The sequence below is a fragment of the Schistocerca nitens genome, chromosome 11 (genome assembly GCF_023898315.1).
Source record: "Schistocerca nitens isolate TAMUIC-IGC-003100 chromosome 11, iqSchNite1.1, whole genome shotgun sequence".
In the NCBI taxonomy this organism is placed as follows: domain Eukaryota; kingdom Metazoa; phylum Arthropoda; class Insecta; order Orthoptera; family Acrididae; genus Schistocerca; species Schistocerca nitens.
This window is the reverse complement of record NC_064624.1, coordinates 143,311,810-143,327,341: the sequence shown is the minus strand read 5'-3', so window position 1 is coordinate 143,327,341 and position 15,532 is coordinate 143,311,810. Positions and strand designations below refer to the sequence as shown.

General features: G+C 39.3%; 2 protein-coding genes across 2 annotated transcripts in view; one reads left to right on the top strand and one right to left on the bottom strand.

Annotated features, from left to right (window-relative positions):
* Positions 1 to 9,740, bottom strand: part of LOC126213516 (uncharacterized) — a 185,677-nt gene extending 175,937 nt beyond the window's left edge. The window contains exons 1-2 of the mRNA XM_049941347.1: positions 9,695 to 9,740; positions 7,785 to 7,871 (exon numbers count right to left, since the gene is read on the bottom strand). Coding sequence (XP_049797304.1) covers positions 7,785 to 7,871; positions 9,695 to 9,721 — 114 coding nt within the window. The 5' untranslated portion in view covers positions 9,722 to 9,740. The remainder of the gene's footprint in view (positions 1 to 7,784; positions 7,872 to 9,694) is intronic.
* LOC126213515 (poly [ADP-ribose] polymerase tankyrase-1-like) overlaps positions 1 to 15,532 on the top strand; it is a 586,304-nt gene that overhangs the window by 442,593 nt on the left and 128,179 nt on the right. The gene's annotated exons all lie outside the window — the stretch shown is intronic.

Here is a 15,532-nt window from a genome sequence, read left to right as displayed (position 1 = left end):
ATTTTAAATCATATTTCCTACTTCCATAATCTTTATTTACTTATCATTAACTATTTTAAACAAAATGCACACCAAGTAAAAAAAACAGTAGTGTAATGAAATCAGTGGGTACAACTAGAATCTTTAATATTAAAATCAACAATACCCATATCATACAACTAATTGCAACATGAATTTTCTATCAGCCAATCACACAGTTTTATTTTGAAATATTAAAATGATGTGGATGAAGCAGGGAGGGAATAATAAGTAAGATCTTTGAGGCCATTCACTTACTGAGAGTTTCCTGTTCTTGCTAGCCTATGACTTGGGATGTGGATTTTTGCATTACTTACAGTATCTTCTTTGTAAACAGCTTTCTGGGAACACATTCTTTAACATTCTCCCTGATGCCAACAGCAGAGTCAGAGATATCAAAAACTATTAGTATTCTAAGCCTGGTAAACAAAATACAGACAGCACTACGTTCCACCTAGCACATCACACGGACCTTTTTTATGTTACTGATATCAGGGGAATTAACACATATCTGAACCAAACACTCCTCTCAGTTTACACACGAGGTAGAACAATCTGGAGGACTTTTCTTGCAGATTTGGTTGGTGTGTTTTTTCCAGTTCACTTTCCCATTAACATGAAGTTTGGCATGTTTACTTTCTATACTGACTTGAAGACAAATACAATGAAACAGTATTAAAAAAATTGAGGTTCTGGACAAAGCCCTTCTGAAATAGAGAACACATTCACAGGAACACAACAAATACACGCATGGCCACTGTCTCCAGGAACTGGGAATGACCTTCTGCTTTTGGTATGAGCAACCATCTGTTAGGGTGGGTTGTGAGATATGAGGAGGCACGGGGCAGCGAGAGAGGGATAGCAGTGTAAAAGTGGGAGGAGAGGGGGGGGGGGAAGATAATGTGTTCTCTGTGATAGCATGGAAGGATGTGGCAGAGACAGTATGAGTGGCTAAAGGTAGTTTTGGGAAGCTGTACTGTGGGAGGGGAAGGGGAGGAGAGAAATTGAGAAAGGGAAAATAGTAACTGAGGAAAGGAGAGAGAGAGAGAGAGAGAGAGAGAGAGAGAGAGAGAGAGAGAGAGAGAGAGAGAGAGTGAGTGAGTGAGTGAGTGAGTGAGTGAGTGAGGGGGGTGAGAGCAGGGAAAGGGGATATGGGTAGAGGACATGGACTAGCATAGGCTGAGTCTAGAGGGGTTACAGGAAATAATATGTTGTGTTACAAGATAGAATCCAGTTGGAGACAGCTGTGAAGCAGTTACTGAAGTGAACCACATCATGGTGGGGGCACTTCCAGCAAGTGGGTGGTCCAGATTTCTTGGCCACACTTTGGCAGTGGTCACTCCTGCAGACAGAGCGATTTAGTTGTCATCCTTATGTAGGATACAGCACAGTGGCTGCAGGCGGGTAGTGGTCAATCACAAGGTTGCTTTCACAGGTAGCCCTGCCTTTGTGTTGGAGATGTCTGACAGGGCTGCAGGAAACATGCATCTCCTGCATGAAGCTCTGTTTCAGGGATATGAGACATGAGGCAAGAGGTTGGAAGCAGGGCTGGAGTAGCGATGGGCAAGAATATTTTATCAGTTCAATTGGAGACAAAACTACTGTGGGAACGGTGGAGAGATTATTCCTCATTTCAAGGCATGAGAGGTAGGGTAAATCTCGGCAGAAAATGTGATTCAGTTGCTTCAGTCATGGGTAGTACTGACTTGCAAGGGGAGTGCTACTCTAGGAGTATGTGGGAGATGGGGGTCGACCAAAGCGTCCGACCCCACCCGTCGGCTTTGACCCGTGACTTAAGGCCATTGTGGTGTGTTATATCATGGCAGTGTGGAATTTAGTTTGTGAGAGTGGCGTATTTGTAGGTGTTTTGATGTGATCAGTGGTGCTCTCTGGTGGTGTGTTCATGTGTTGTGTGTTAGGTGATGTTTTCGGTTTAGTTTGCATGTGTGGCATGCTTATAGGTGGTGTATTGTTGCGGTTGGTGGTTCTCTCTGGTGGTGTGTTTATGGGTAGCGTGTTACGTGGCGTATGATGTTCATTTGTGTGGTAGCATTGCACATGTGTGGTATTGGTTGTGACTGTGCTTTCAGAGGAATATTTTTCAGGGAGTTAACAATTTTGGTTTTTTTATGTCAATGTTACTTTTTTTTATTGGTGTGAGTGAATTTTGGTAAGCTGCTTTTTTTATGTCTTTGGTAGGTATGGATATGACTGGTAGGGTCAACAGTTTTCGGTTGTCGACGATGATGGGGGACAGTGCATTGTCTCTAATAAAATTTCTTCAACTATTCGGATTTTTGGATGAAGTCTTGAAGTTTTCAGTGTGTTGTGAAGAAATGCGGCTTACTAAACTTCTGGCATCTCTGATCAAGGATGGCTATATGTGGAGGTGTCTTAAGGATAACAGGCAAAGGGAAATGTTCGATTCCAATTCGTGGGATCGGGAGCTGCTGTTGAGCTATGTAGATCAAGCAAAGTGTCTGATTCCACTGTATATTGTGTTTAGTGGAATTTTAGTAGCTTTGTGCCGTCTTTTTTTTGGTCGTTTTGTGTCTTTTAGTATGGTGATGTGTGTCTAAATTTGTTCGTATTTACTTTGTCCCCACCCAAAAACCCCCAATTTCCCACGCTTGTCCCGTTAGTTTCCTTAGGTTTTTGTGGAATGTGTGTGTTGGTTTTTAATTGTATTTTCGTGTTAGTGGTATTGTTTATGTAATGAAATCATAGGCGCCGTATTGTAGTCTTAGTGTATGGTCGTTTCCGCCATATTTTGACGTCATGGGTCAAAGCAGATGGGTGGAATCGGACGCTTCTGTATTTGTAACTGACAAGACAAGGCATGGGAATTCCATTTCTGGGAAAAGGCTGTAAAGGAAATTTTAGGCTGTGCACGCCTCAGTGTGACCCTTAGCATTTCCTTCAAACCACATTGTTTCCCAATATTCTTAGCTGGTGGAGTCTCCTTGCATTTCCTTTCCCCATAACACACTGCATCAGAAAAAGTCTACCTTGCACACCCACAAATTCTTTCATCACCACCACCACTACCAGAACCACTAGTGGTAGCAACTGCAGTAGTAGAAGTACTGCCAGTATTAACTTTTAGTTCATAGTATTATTCACTGACACTGCTACTCCAGACACTCAAATCATTGTAATACTATTTGCCATATTAAAACTTACTTTCAGAAAAATATGATATAAAAAGGGAAACCATGGTCCAATTTAATAGAGGGTCTGATGGACTTAATCAGTTCAGGTTCAATAAACAAACCAATAAGATCACAAAAATGTCATCAACGAATCTTGATCTGGTGAACGGTTTGTGATTCTGGGTGGTTAGTAAGGAATCCTCGAGGTGGGCTATGAATAAATTTGCAGAACATGGTGACATACAGTTGGCCTTTGATGTACTGTAGATTTATTTGTAGGCCATCCCTTCAATAGAGAAGTAATTGTGTGTGTGAGAATGTAGTTGGACATGACGACCAGGAATGGGCTGTAGGTTAGGAGACAGTCGGACACTGGGGAAGGTACTGTTCAGTGACAAAGTCATGTGTGTTGGGGGATGTGATCATAGAGGGTGATAGCACTTCCCTAAATTGTACAAAATGGAAGCTCTTCCTAAAACATATCACTCATCCCCATAACCCCCATAGCGTCAATGTTCACTAGTCTGTATGCTCCGCCCCACCTATTCCCTACCCTGCTCTCATTCTAGCACTGAGCAGTGCACACACCTACCCCAAAACTCTCCCCCCCCCAACCCCACCCCCTGTACAGCCTCCCAACATCTACATCTACATTTATACTCCACAAGCCACCCAACGGTGTGTGACGGAGGGCACTTTACGTGCCACTCATTACCTCCCTTTCCTGTTCCAGTCGCGTATGGTGTGCGGGAAGAACGACTGTCTGAAAGCCTCCGTGCGCGCTCTAATCTCTCTAATTTTACATTCGTGATCTCCTCGGGAGGTATAAGTAGGGGGAAGCAATATATTCGATACCTCATCCAGAAACGCACCCTCTCGAAACCTGGCGAGCAAGCTACACCGCGATGCAGAGCGCCTCTCTTGCAGAGTCTGCCACTTGAGTTTATTAAACATCTCCGTAACGCTATCACGGTTACCAAATAACCCTGTGACGAAACGCGCCGCTCTTCTCTGGATCTTCTCTATCTCCTCCGTCAAGCCGATCTGGTACGGATCCCATACTGATGAGCAATACTCAAGTATAGGTCGAACGAGTGTTTTGTAAGCCACCTCCTTTGTTGATGGACTACATTTTCTAAGCACTCTCCCAATGAATCTCAACCTGGTACCCGCCTTATCAACAATTAATTTTATATGATCATTCCACTTCAAATCGTTCCGCACGCATACTCCCAGATATTTTACAGAAGTAACTGCTACCAGTGTTTGTTCCGCTATCATATAATCATACAATAAAGGATCCTTCTTTCTATGTATTCGCAATACATCATTACATTTGTCTATGTTAAGGGACAGTTGCCACTCCCTGCACCAAGTGCCTATCCGCTGCAGATCTTCCTGCATTTCGCTACAATTTTCTAATGCTGCAACTTCTCTGTATACTACAGCATCATCCGCGAAAAGCCACATGGAACTTCCGACACTATCTACTAGGTCATTTATATATATTGTGAAAAGCAATAGTCCCATAACACTCCCCTGTGGCACGCCAGAGGTTACTTTAACGTCTGTAGACGTCTCTCCATTGATAACAACATGCTGTGTTCTGTTTGCTAAAAACTCTACAATCCAGCCACACAGCTGGTCTGATATTCCGTAAGCTCTTACTTTGTTTATCAGGCGACAGTGCGGAACTGTATCGAACGCCTTCCGGAAGTCAAGAAAAATAGCATCTACCTGGGAGCCTGTATCTAATATTTTCTGGGTCTCATGAACAAATAAAGCGAATTGGGTCTCACACGATCGCTGTTTCCGGAATCCATGTTGATTCCTACATAGTAGATTCTGGGTTTCCAAAAACGACATGATACTCGAGCAAAAAACATGTTCTAAAATTCTACAACAGATCGACGTCAGAGATATAGGTCTATAGTTTTGCGCATCTGCTCGACGACCCTTCTTGAAGACTGGGACTACCTGTGCTTTTTTCCAATAATTTGGAACCCTCCGTTCCTCTAGAGACTTGCGGTATACGGCTGTTAGAAGGGGGGCAAGTTCTCTCGCGTACTCTGTGTAGAATCGAATTGGTATCCCGTCAGGTCCAGTGGACTTTCCTCTGTTGAGTGATTCCAGTTGATTTTCTATTCCTTGGACACTTATTTCGATGTCAGCCATTTTTTCGTTTGTGCGAAGATTTAGAGAAGGAACTGCAGTGCGGTCTTCCTCTGTGAAACAGCACTGCACCTAGAAGCCCTATTCTGTCACCGTATGTCCTTGACAAATCCCACAGGCAGCACAGCATCACCTCCACCCCTACCCTGCTATCCCTCACTTCCCACCCCACAGCACCTTTTTACACCACCAGTCACGCCAACAGATTTCTGCTTGCATTAGATGTATTCATGCTCTAGTGTTGTTCTGTACTTCATATGAATGACTTTGTCCAATAGCTTAAATATTTAGCAGTCAATTGATTCTACCTACCTGCAACCAAAGGCCTCCTCAATGTGTTGAGTACAAATGTATCCTTTGTATATCATTATTCTGTCCTGACATTTTCTGTGTTTGATTTTACTTTCTCTGTTCTTTGGAAAATATAACTGTGGCACCCGAGTTGTCGGCAGCTGAGTTTTGCTTTCCACCGTTGGACTAGTTCAGATGCAACCTACATGAAAAGCTGGAACAGCGACTGCTCACTCACACAGATTTGAGCTAATGGAAAAACAGATACATTTACAATACAGATGGAACACATGATATGAAAGTGCATTGTAGTCGTCACTTCTATAGTTGTTCCAAAAAGAAGTGATAAGAAGACTGGAACACCAAAGGCATGTGTGCTAAATCTACGATGACCAACTGCTTACATTTTGAGATCAATGCTAGACCTACAGTACCACTAGAAGAATGAACATCCCGAATATGAGCAAGACATTACACACACCAAGTTCATAAAAAGAAAGGTAAGTGAGACATTGAAAGTACAAAGGTTTTCTTCCTTCTGGGGCGGGGGGGGGGGGGGGGGGGAGGTAGGTAGAGGAAGGTCCTACTTGACCCAGACTTTGGAAGTTGACACTAACAAAAACCTGTTAGGGCTACTTTCATAATGTGACATTGTCTAGCATGGGTATACATTTGTGTTTTCACTGCTTCTAGATAAACTTTCAAGATGAATGATTCAGAGCAAAGACATCTTTATAGGGTCACAAGTGTTTTGATCTAGCTACAAAAACACAAATTAATTACAGCACTTTGATGAAGAAAGAAATGAACAATATATTTTCAAAACAAGTTCAATGAGGAGAGAATTATCCGTAGAATGTTGATGGCCACAAACTGGCAACTTCACATCCTGCTGATCTCAGAAATACTGAATCAAGAAGTGAGCTCTAACAGTAGCTTTAGCATGTTTTAATTTGCCAGAAGCTGACAGTGACGTTCTGCTATAATTACTTCTTTTATGAGCACCAAATATGTAGGCATATGTTGTGTGTTACAGATGTGTCATATTTGAGCCCACATAGTTTAACTCTGTGATTATACTAACACTTAAGTAATTTATGTGTTACCAAATATTGAGAGTGGTAATGTGAAAATCTACTGGTTAAAAAGCATTGCAAACATTCTGTAGTTAAAACTGTAACACTCCTTTACTCTTTTAGTATCACATTACCACCATTTCCTTCTTAGGGTTGTAAATTACACTACCAACTGCTCTTTCATTTAATAGTATTTAAGCTCCTCAAAGGATTTCAAGAACAGCTCTTTGTCACCTACCACTTCCCTATATTTAATAGATTCTGAATACCTACCCCCAAATCAAAAACTGATCAAGAACAGTAATATTGCTAACAAGAACACTGAGTGCATAAAACCAATTAGATGAGCAATAGCAAAAATAATACACCAGGAAAACAATATTGTAGGTCATGAGTTTACATTTCTCCATCAGGCACCATGACAAATAGACTGCCAACTATTGTCTTTGCAATAAATCCACATATATATATATCCCCTCTTGTCTGAGAAAGCAACTATGGTAAACTTAAAAACTGACCACAAAAGAGCATCTGATCAATTCATCCAGCAAGCCGTACAACTTATCTACAGTAGCAGCTGAATCACCTGTGCTCTAGCAAGTAAAGTCCTACTCATATATCACTTTATCATATCCATTAATTATACCACTTTCTAAGAAAGGAACAAATCTAGACATTAACAACACACCAAACTAAATCTCAAAGTAGAAAATTAATTTGTAACAAGTGATTGCAAACACCACAATAGTTCAAGAACATGTGACAATTTCCTAGTAGACAACAAACCTGTAATCATTAATTACTGGCATGCCAACATCACACTAACAATAAGCTACAGAAATTTTAAAACAAATTAAATATTGGAGAGCAGCATTATATACTACAAGATACCAATCCATTGCAAATATGTTGCACAGCCAAGAGCCACAACTTCATTTGGTCAAGAATCAAAACCAACAGCCAGTACCAAATATTTCATCTGACAAACAACAGGGAAGGTAATCTGCTTGTTTACACACCACATTGCACAGAGAAATTAATGAAACAATGGTAAAAAATACAAGAAGCTATTTACCAAAGAGCCTGGTTCAGCATATACTTCATTCTTCTCTTTTTTCAGCCAACTAGTTCCCTTGGAGTCCATGAGTGCTCTCCTAATCCACTGAAAAACAAGAAAGCAAAAGTGATATTGTTTAAATTGTTACTATTCAACATAGTGCACAGGCAGCATTTTCTGGCTGCAGCAAACGAGACAATGCATATTAAAAATTTAAAACTGGCTGAGGAACAAAGAACCTGATAAAAAGAACTGATTTACAACTTGCTGGTTATAAGGACTCTGAAGCCTCACTGTCATTAATGGAAAACATAACTCAATTTGACAGAAAACAAAAACCACACACAATGGAAACAAATGACACAGTTACTGCTGTTACTTAGTAGCATTTGCTTGTGGTATACAATCCCATTCTGAATATGGTAGCTGACATATCTTGCTTTTTCCACATACATTTCTAAGTGTCATGTGAAGCAACTAAGATAAAGTGAATTTACCAGACAAATCTATTTACTGTAGACAATTTTACGTATGAAGAATAAAAGATTAAAATGAGTCTCGAGGTATATCTAAGCCTGTCAATGTATCATGCAAATTCCTTAATACATAGAATAATGTAAGAGGTTTATACTTATGTTCTTAGCAACGTATGCAAGGACAGAAAAGAATTATTTCTCAATCATACTGGCTGCACTTTCAATCAATCTATAAACCCATATTTGTTCATGGTATTCAGAAAAGCAGAACATGAAAATCCACCCATACAGACAGAACTTTCTTCCTTTTCAGTCAGTTTAGTATGTATTTTTAACAACTGTTTCCTTATATAGTCATTTATATTCAACGTTAGCAACTCAATATAGAGCAATGCTGCAATCTTTACCCAGTCACTAAAAAACACACACTGCTGCCTGCACGTTGCATGGAAAAATAAATGATTCTTGACTGTCAAGATTTAACACCGATTACATTCCTCTAACAAGACTTAGTGAAATTACTTTGTCATAAGCGTACCCATGACAATGTTCTGTGGTTTTGGGATGCTTTTGTCGATGGCAATTACACATACCCATTAGGCCTTACAGGGTCAATTACATTTCCCATATCCTTCCGTAGACAAACGTGCACATTACTACAAACAGCAGTTAACACCATTTACTAAACTATGGAGCACATAGGCACATTGATAATCCATGGAAAACGCAACACAATGAATTCTCTTTCATACCAACATAACCAATCCCTGATACTCTGGATTAACGTGTGCTAACGAATATGATGTATCGGCAGTACAACTGTTTGCGCTACAACCCGGGCGAACTACAGATCAGATTACAGTGAACTCTTACCGTCCCTATTCCTTCTTCACAAATATTGTTACCGAACTTCGCATGCACAAGTAAATATAACAATATGAATGCAGCGGACGTGTGAACTTCGTGAGGGCCTTTTTTCGTCAATCACCGAGTATTTCACATTGACCTTGACTTTCTCCAACCACCACATATAGACACTTTGCCGGTAATTACAGACAACACATCAAAATTTCTGGTGGTTCTTTCGCTAAATCACGGGAAACATTTAGCAATTTCATCGGACAGAACGAAAACAGCAAGCATATTACATACCCACACGTCGATCTGGTATTCTTCGTAATTGCCAAACAGCACAGGTACGTAATGTGCACTAATATGTTTGTCTAAACACTACTCACCTCCTGCTCGCAATGCGGAAACACAAGCTCACTGAAAGTAACAAGTGTCTGGTTCTGATGCACATAACCTGAAATAATTACTTACGAAATTCTAAGGCTATCTCAAACCATAACCAGAGGCGCCAAAGATGATACAAGAATTAAATGTGGAACAAACTTATCGGTCAAATGTGCCCAATAAATGAAATTAAACCGATGTAATAACTGTACGAACAGTTACTATAGCATCATTACAAGGCATTGGCAAACTACTTCATTCGAGGCAGTTAGCTGTAATGATAATTAAGTATTGACTTAGTACCACACTCAATATACGTCTTGTTCGTGATTTCCTGTCTCCACCACCAAATCACTTACATATTACACAGAAAACGCAACATAATACCGTACAACCACATGACACGAACTACTAAACTCTACAGCCATCAACTGCTGTGGTCAAAGTCAATAAATGCGGAAGAAAGAACCTACCACGGAGGTCGTTCTAACATTCTTGGAATCAGAGCTGCATATCTGCTAGGAAAAAAATTAAAGTCGTTTGTTGGTTAATTTGGGGGAGGAGACCAAACAGTGAGGTCATCGGTCCCGTTGCCTTCTGTGAAAACTAACTAGAACAGACAGTTGGGAACCTCACTCATGATGTATACATATATTGTTTCTAACGGCAACAAAGAGACCTGACCTCTTTGAGGATGTCCACATCGGTGAACTTGATATGGTTGTGGCAGCAAATGACTAACAAAATACAAAGAATAACTGAAACAAGCATATATATATATATATATATATATATATATATATATATATATATATATATATATATATATATATATCTGTGGGTGGGTGGGTGGGTGGGTGTGTGTATTCAGTAAAGTAGATAAAAAAATTAGTAGTGTCGTATCTCAATGAGGAACTGAAAGTTTAAGCACAGGGCAGCAGTATGTAGAGAACGCTGGCCCAAGTTTAAAACAATAGCTGAGCATGCACTGGATAGATATGTACCCAATAGAACAGTTCATGACAGGAGGCACTCTCTACAGTAAACAGTTACTGTAAAGAAACAGCTAAAGCAATAGAGTACTGTGTCATAGATGTAAAACAAAGCATAGAGCTGTAGCTAGAGAATTGCTGAATAAAACGCATTTGTCTGTCAAGAGATCAATGTGTGAGGCTTTCAGTGACTGCCGCAGCAGAATATTGTCAAATGTTCTGTCAGCTGCCCACGTTGAATATCGATGCTTCGACTCTGACGAGGAGCTATGAAGGAATAAACATAGATAAACCGAGACCAGGCAGACCTCACATACTGATGGGCAGGAATTGCCGGGCATTGTTGTCAAATGATATTTCACAAACCCCAAAGCAATTCTGGTTGTATGTAAAGGCTGTTAGTGGCACAAAAGTTACTGTCCAGTCCCTAGCGAAGGAAACAGGAACTGAAACTGAGGGTAGCGAAGCAAAATCTAAAATGCTTAACTCTGTTTTCAGATTTTCCATTTCAAAGAAAAACCCAGGAGAAATGTCCCAATTTAGTCCTCATAACACTGGAAAGATGAGGGAAGTAAATACTAGTGTCAGTGGTGCTGATAAACCACTGAAATCGTTATACTTGAGTAAAGCTCGAGGGCCCAATGGAATCCCTGTCAGATTCTACACCGAATTTACAGCTGAGTTAGCCCCACTTCTAACTAAAATCTTTCACAGATGCCTCAAACAAAACAAGGTGCTTAGCAGTTTGAAGAAAGCACAGGTCACGTCCATCTATAAGATGGTAGTAGAAGTAATCCACAAAGTTACAGTCCAGCATCCTTGATATCCATTTGTTTTAGGATCTTAGAACATACTCTGAGCCCAAACATGATGAGGTATCTCGAACAGAATTACCTCCTCCATGCCAGCCAGCAAGGATTCCGAAAATATCAGTCATGTGAAACCCAACTCATTCTTTTCTCACATGACATACTAAAATCTTTGGATCAAGGCAGTCAGGTAGATGCAGTATTTATTGATTTTCGAAAAGCATCTGACTCAGTTCCACACCTGTGCTTGTTATCAAAAGTACATTCATATGGAGTATTAATTGAACTTTGCGACTGGATTGAGGAATTTTGGTAGGGAGGATGCAGCATGTTATTTTGGATGGAGAGTCGTCGTTACATGTAGTAATAACTTCAGATGTGCCCTAGGGAAGTGTGTTAGGCTCTTGCTGTTGATGGCGTATATTAGTGACCTTGCATACAATATTAACAGTAACTTCAGACTTATTGCAGATGATGCAGTCATCCATAATGAAGTACTGTCTGAAAGAAGCTGTGTAAATTTTCAGCAAGGTCGTGATAAGATTTCAAAGGCATGTAATATATGACAACTTGCTTTAAATGATCAGAAACATAACACTGTGCACTTCAACACGAAAAAGTGTAGCATCCTATGACTATAATACCAATGAGGCGAGCTATACAAATACCTGGGTATAACACTTTGTAGGGATATGAGGTGGCTCAGTCGGTGCAAAAGCAGAGGGTAGACTCCAGTTTATTGGTAGAATACTGGGGAAGTGCAATCAGTCTACAAAGGAAATTGCTTACAAAACAGTCATGTGATTGGTTCTAGCATATTGTTCAAGTGTGTGTGACCTGTCCCAGAAAGGGCTAACAGGGGATATTGAAAGTATACAGAGAAGGGCATCACAAATGGACACAGGTTTGTTTGAGCTTTGCGAAAGTGTCACAGAGATGCTGAAGAAGCTGAACTGCAGAATTTGAAGACAGACATAAACTATCCTAAGAAAGATTACTAACAAAGTATCGAGAACCGACTTTGAATGATGACTATGCGAATATATTATAACCCCTTATGTATCAATAACATAGGTATAGTGAGGGAAAGATTAGAATAATTCCAGCACATGCACAGGCATTCAAACAGTCATGCTTCCCATGTTCCAAGGGAATGAAATGGGAAGAAACACTAATAACTGGTATTTGGACATACCCTGTACCATTGACTTCAGGCTGGCCTACAGAGCATAGATGTTGATGTAGGTACACGGGAAATTGTCTACAGTTGTCATTTATTTGTGCCAAAAGCCAAAATAAGAATTAATCACTATGTCTAATCAATGAACATAACAAACTGTTAAAATCTTCGAAGAGTGGCGTGTATACAGATTTATATGGCACCTAAAAAGGTTGTTTGCTGAAAATGTTTGGCACTACATGAAAAAATTGTACTCTAGAAACCTGTTATTTTATTTTATGTGTCTACAAAAGCTGCTCACGGAAATTGACAATGGCTGGGAGAGTGGTGTACTCACCATGTGCCCCTCCATATCCCCATCTGATAATGCCTAAAGATTGAGGATGACATGGCGGCCAGTCAGTACTATTGAACCTTCAAGGCCTGTTAGGTTGATGTTTGCTTGTTTTCTTTTTTTTTTTGTTAGAAAAACAATCTGTATTTTCTTTAAAATATGTTGTGATAATCTGAGAAAGTTTGGTAGAAATACTGTTATTACGCTGCTTAGCCAGTGAGACAACAAGAAGATATAAAGTGTGGTATCATTCTGTAGGTTGTGTACAACGTGAGTACCAAGCAATTCTTACAACATGATATGTATGTTTTTAGTTAAATTATTTCAGTAGGAGCATATATCAACTTCCTACTTTCGAAGTTGTTCATAGCTAAAGTTTTTTGAGATGGCAGATATGAGTAAAAATGGTTAGTCTATGTGGTGGAAATGTATCATATCTGTGCTATCAGGCACATGGGTAGGTTCTGGTTGTGTGTTAGCATGTGTCATTGTGTAATTAGTGGAAGGGGATGTGTAGTTTCACTGCAGCTCACTGAATTCTACAAATGTGGAACGTCAACACAATATTGGCTAATGTATTCAGATCATAGTACTGGTGACATACATTTGAGCATCTATCCAGTGAATTTCAGAAAGGAAGTAAAGAAGGTTACTGTTGGCAATATACTTTCAACTTGACTCTAGCTTTTAATACAGGAACATGGATATTCAATGTTCAATTATATTATAGTGCACTTGAACAAAGCATAACTACAAAATGTATTATAGAGTAACATTATTGTTTTGTCATTTTTAACTGAGATTGGGTGCAAGGATGAAAAAATATTAGCTCTCAATTGTATCTTCTGGTCATAGTACACAACATGGAACAGAACATGCCAGAATTTAAAAATTTGTATTTGGGGACATGATATAAATATTGGAGAGATGACAGGTAAATGCCACATGTCAAATATCGAAGTGTCATTTGCAGTTTCACTCGAACTTCTAATGCATCTTCAATATGAGTATCGGATTTTTAAATGGTGTCCAATATGCAGCTCTACAACTATGCAACATTTGTTCTTGTTATTCGAAAGTGGTCCACCGACAGAAATTTTATTATGATTGCTACGTCTGTAAACATCATCCAGCATCTCATGTAAGTACCCGAAAAATGTATTTTTGAGGATGCTGTAGAGGCACTATAACGCTGAAATGCCAGTATCTATCACCTGCAGTTTCAGGCAAACTGGGTTTGCATCCAAAATTTGTGTTCCTCATCTTTAAATGGAGCTTGATACATGATTCAAGAAGTACTCTAAATTTGTTTTTGTAATTCAGAAATGATTTATAAAACAATGTTCAGGTTTGAATGGTAATTCTTTTTAAAGGTGAATGTGTGATTTCCATTTTATTCCTGCCTGAAATCTGTTTTGGTATCCTTTGCATTTTCTTTCATGTGTAATTAATTATTCGCATGCCACGCTCTATACCACTACATAATACCTGCCTCAATAACTTCAGTTGACACAGACGCCATATAGAAAACTGTGTAACTATGCAGAAATTGCAGCACCCCGATTACTGTGGCATCACTCAAGCGAAGCCACTTTTAGTTATGTCATAAAAGATAAAGTCGTTTTAACTATTTGGCACCACGTTCATTCACCCACACTAATTAGTGTCAGAAGTAAATCGAGCAATTGCCATTATGGTTTCAGTGCTTCTGAAGCTAGTATACAGTATTGGTAGCTTTGATATTTATACCTGTGTATTAGGATAATATGCACATTCAGTTTTAGACTATATCAAAGATCTCTACAAAAAGTGTCGGTTTTAGTACTGTTTGTTGTGATTCAGCCACAGGAAGTGGTGTGTCTGCCAGTCCAACTGGCACCCATACAGACTTATTTCTAAAAATTATGTTGCAACTGTATGGTTGTAAATAAGTTATATTATAGCCTACTAAAAGAAATTATTAGTTAATTTTGTGTGCATGTTGAAAAATATCCTATATATTCTTTGAAATGCAGAGAGACAGTTGTGAAAGTCTGATCACAATAATAATGTTACCATACTTAAGCCAAAAAAAAAGAAAAAGATGTGGAGCATGACTTTATTATTGGTAAGCACCAAGTAACTTTGACAATATCATGTGTGTTTTTATTCCAAACAGCATGTGCCCTGACTGTGACTATATGATGTGTATATTAACAGGAATATAATATTAAATTTCTACATTTAGGGTTGCTAGCAATGAAACGTTTGGCCACTGCAGTTGTGGGCACATCATTGTTCATTTATATTGTTTATGCTGTCCCATTATATGATGCACAGTTAAGATTTCTGTCTGAGTAAGCAAGTATTATTGGATAGTTAATGGAAGGTGATTTGTAGTTTCACATTAGCTCACTCATTTCTACAAATGGTGAAACTAAATACAGTATTGGCAGTATATCCGGATTTTAGGGTTGGCAGCTTCAATGCTCTCAATCCTTCCCACTCCAATGGCCAGTGGCGATCGATATTCCAAATATTGCTTTTCGTAACTCTTACATGCCCCATTCTCGAACCTGACTGCTTCCCATTTAGGGAAGTCTTTGTTAACTCAGTGTCGAACTATAGCCATAATGTTGAGAGAAAAGTTGTAATTACAAAGTTCAAGTAAGTTGGTGTGAAATGGCTAATTCTTCATATACATTCCTTTCTGAGGTAGACAGTGTAGAGGTTGTACAGAAATCTTAAAGTGAAAACTAG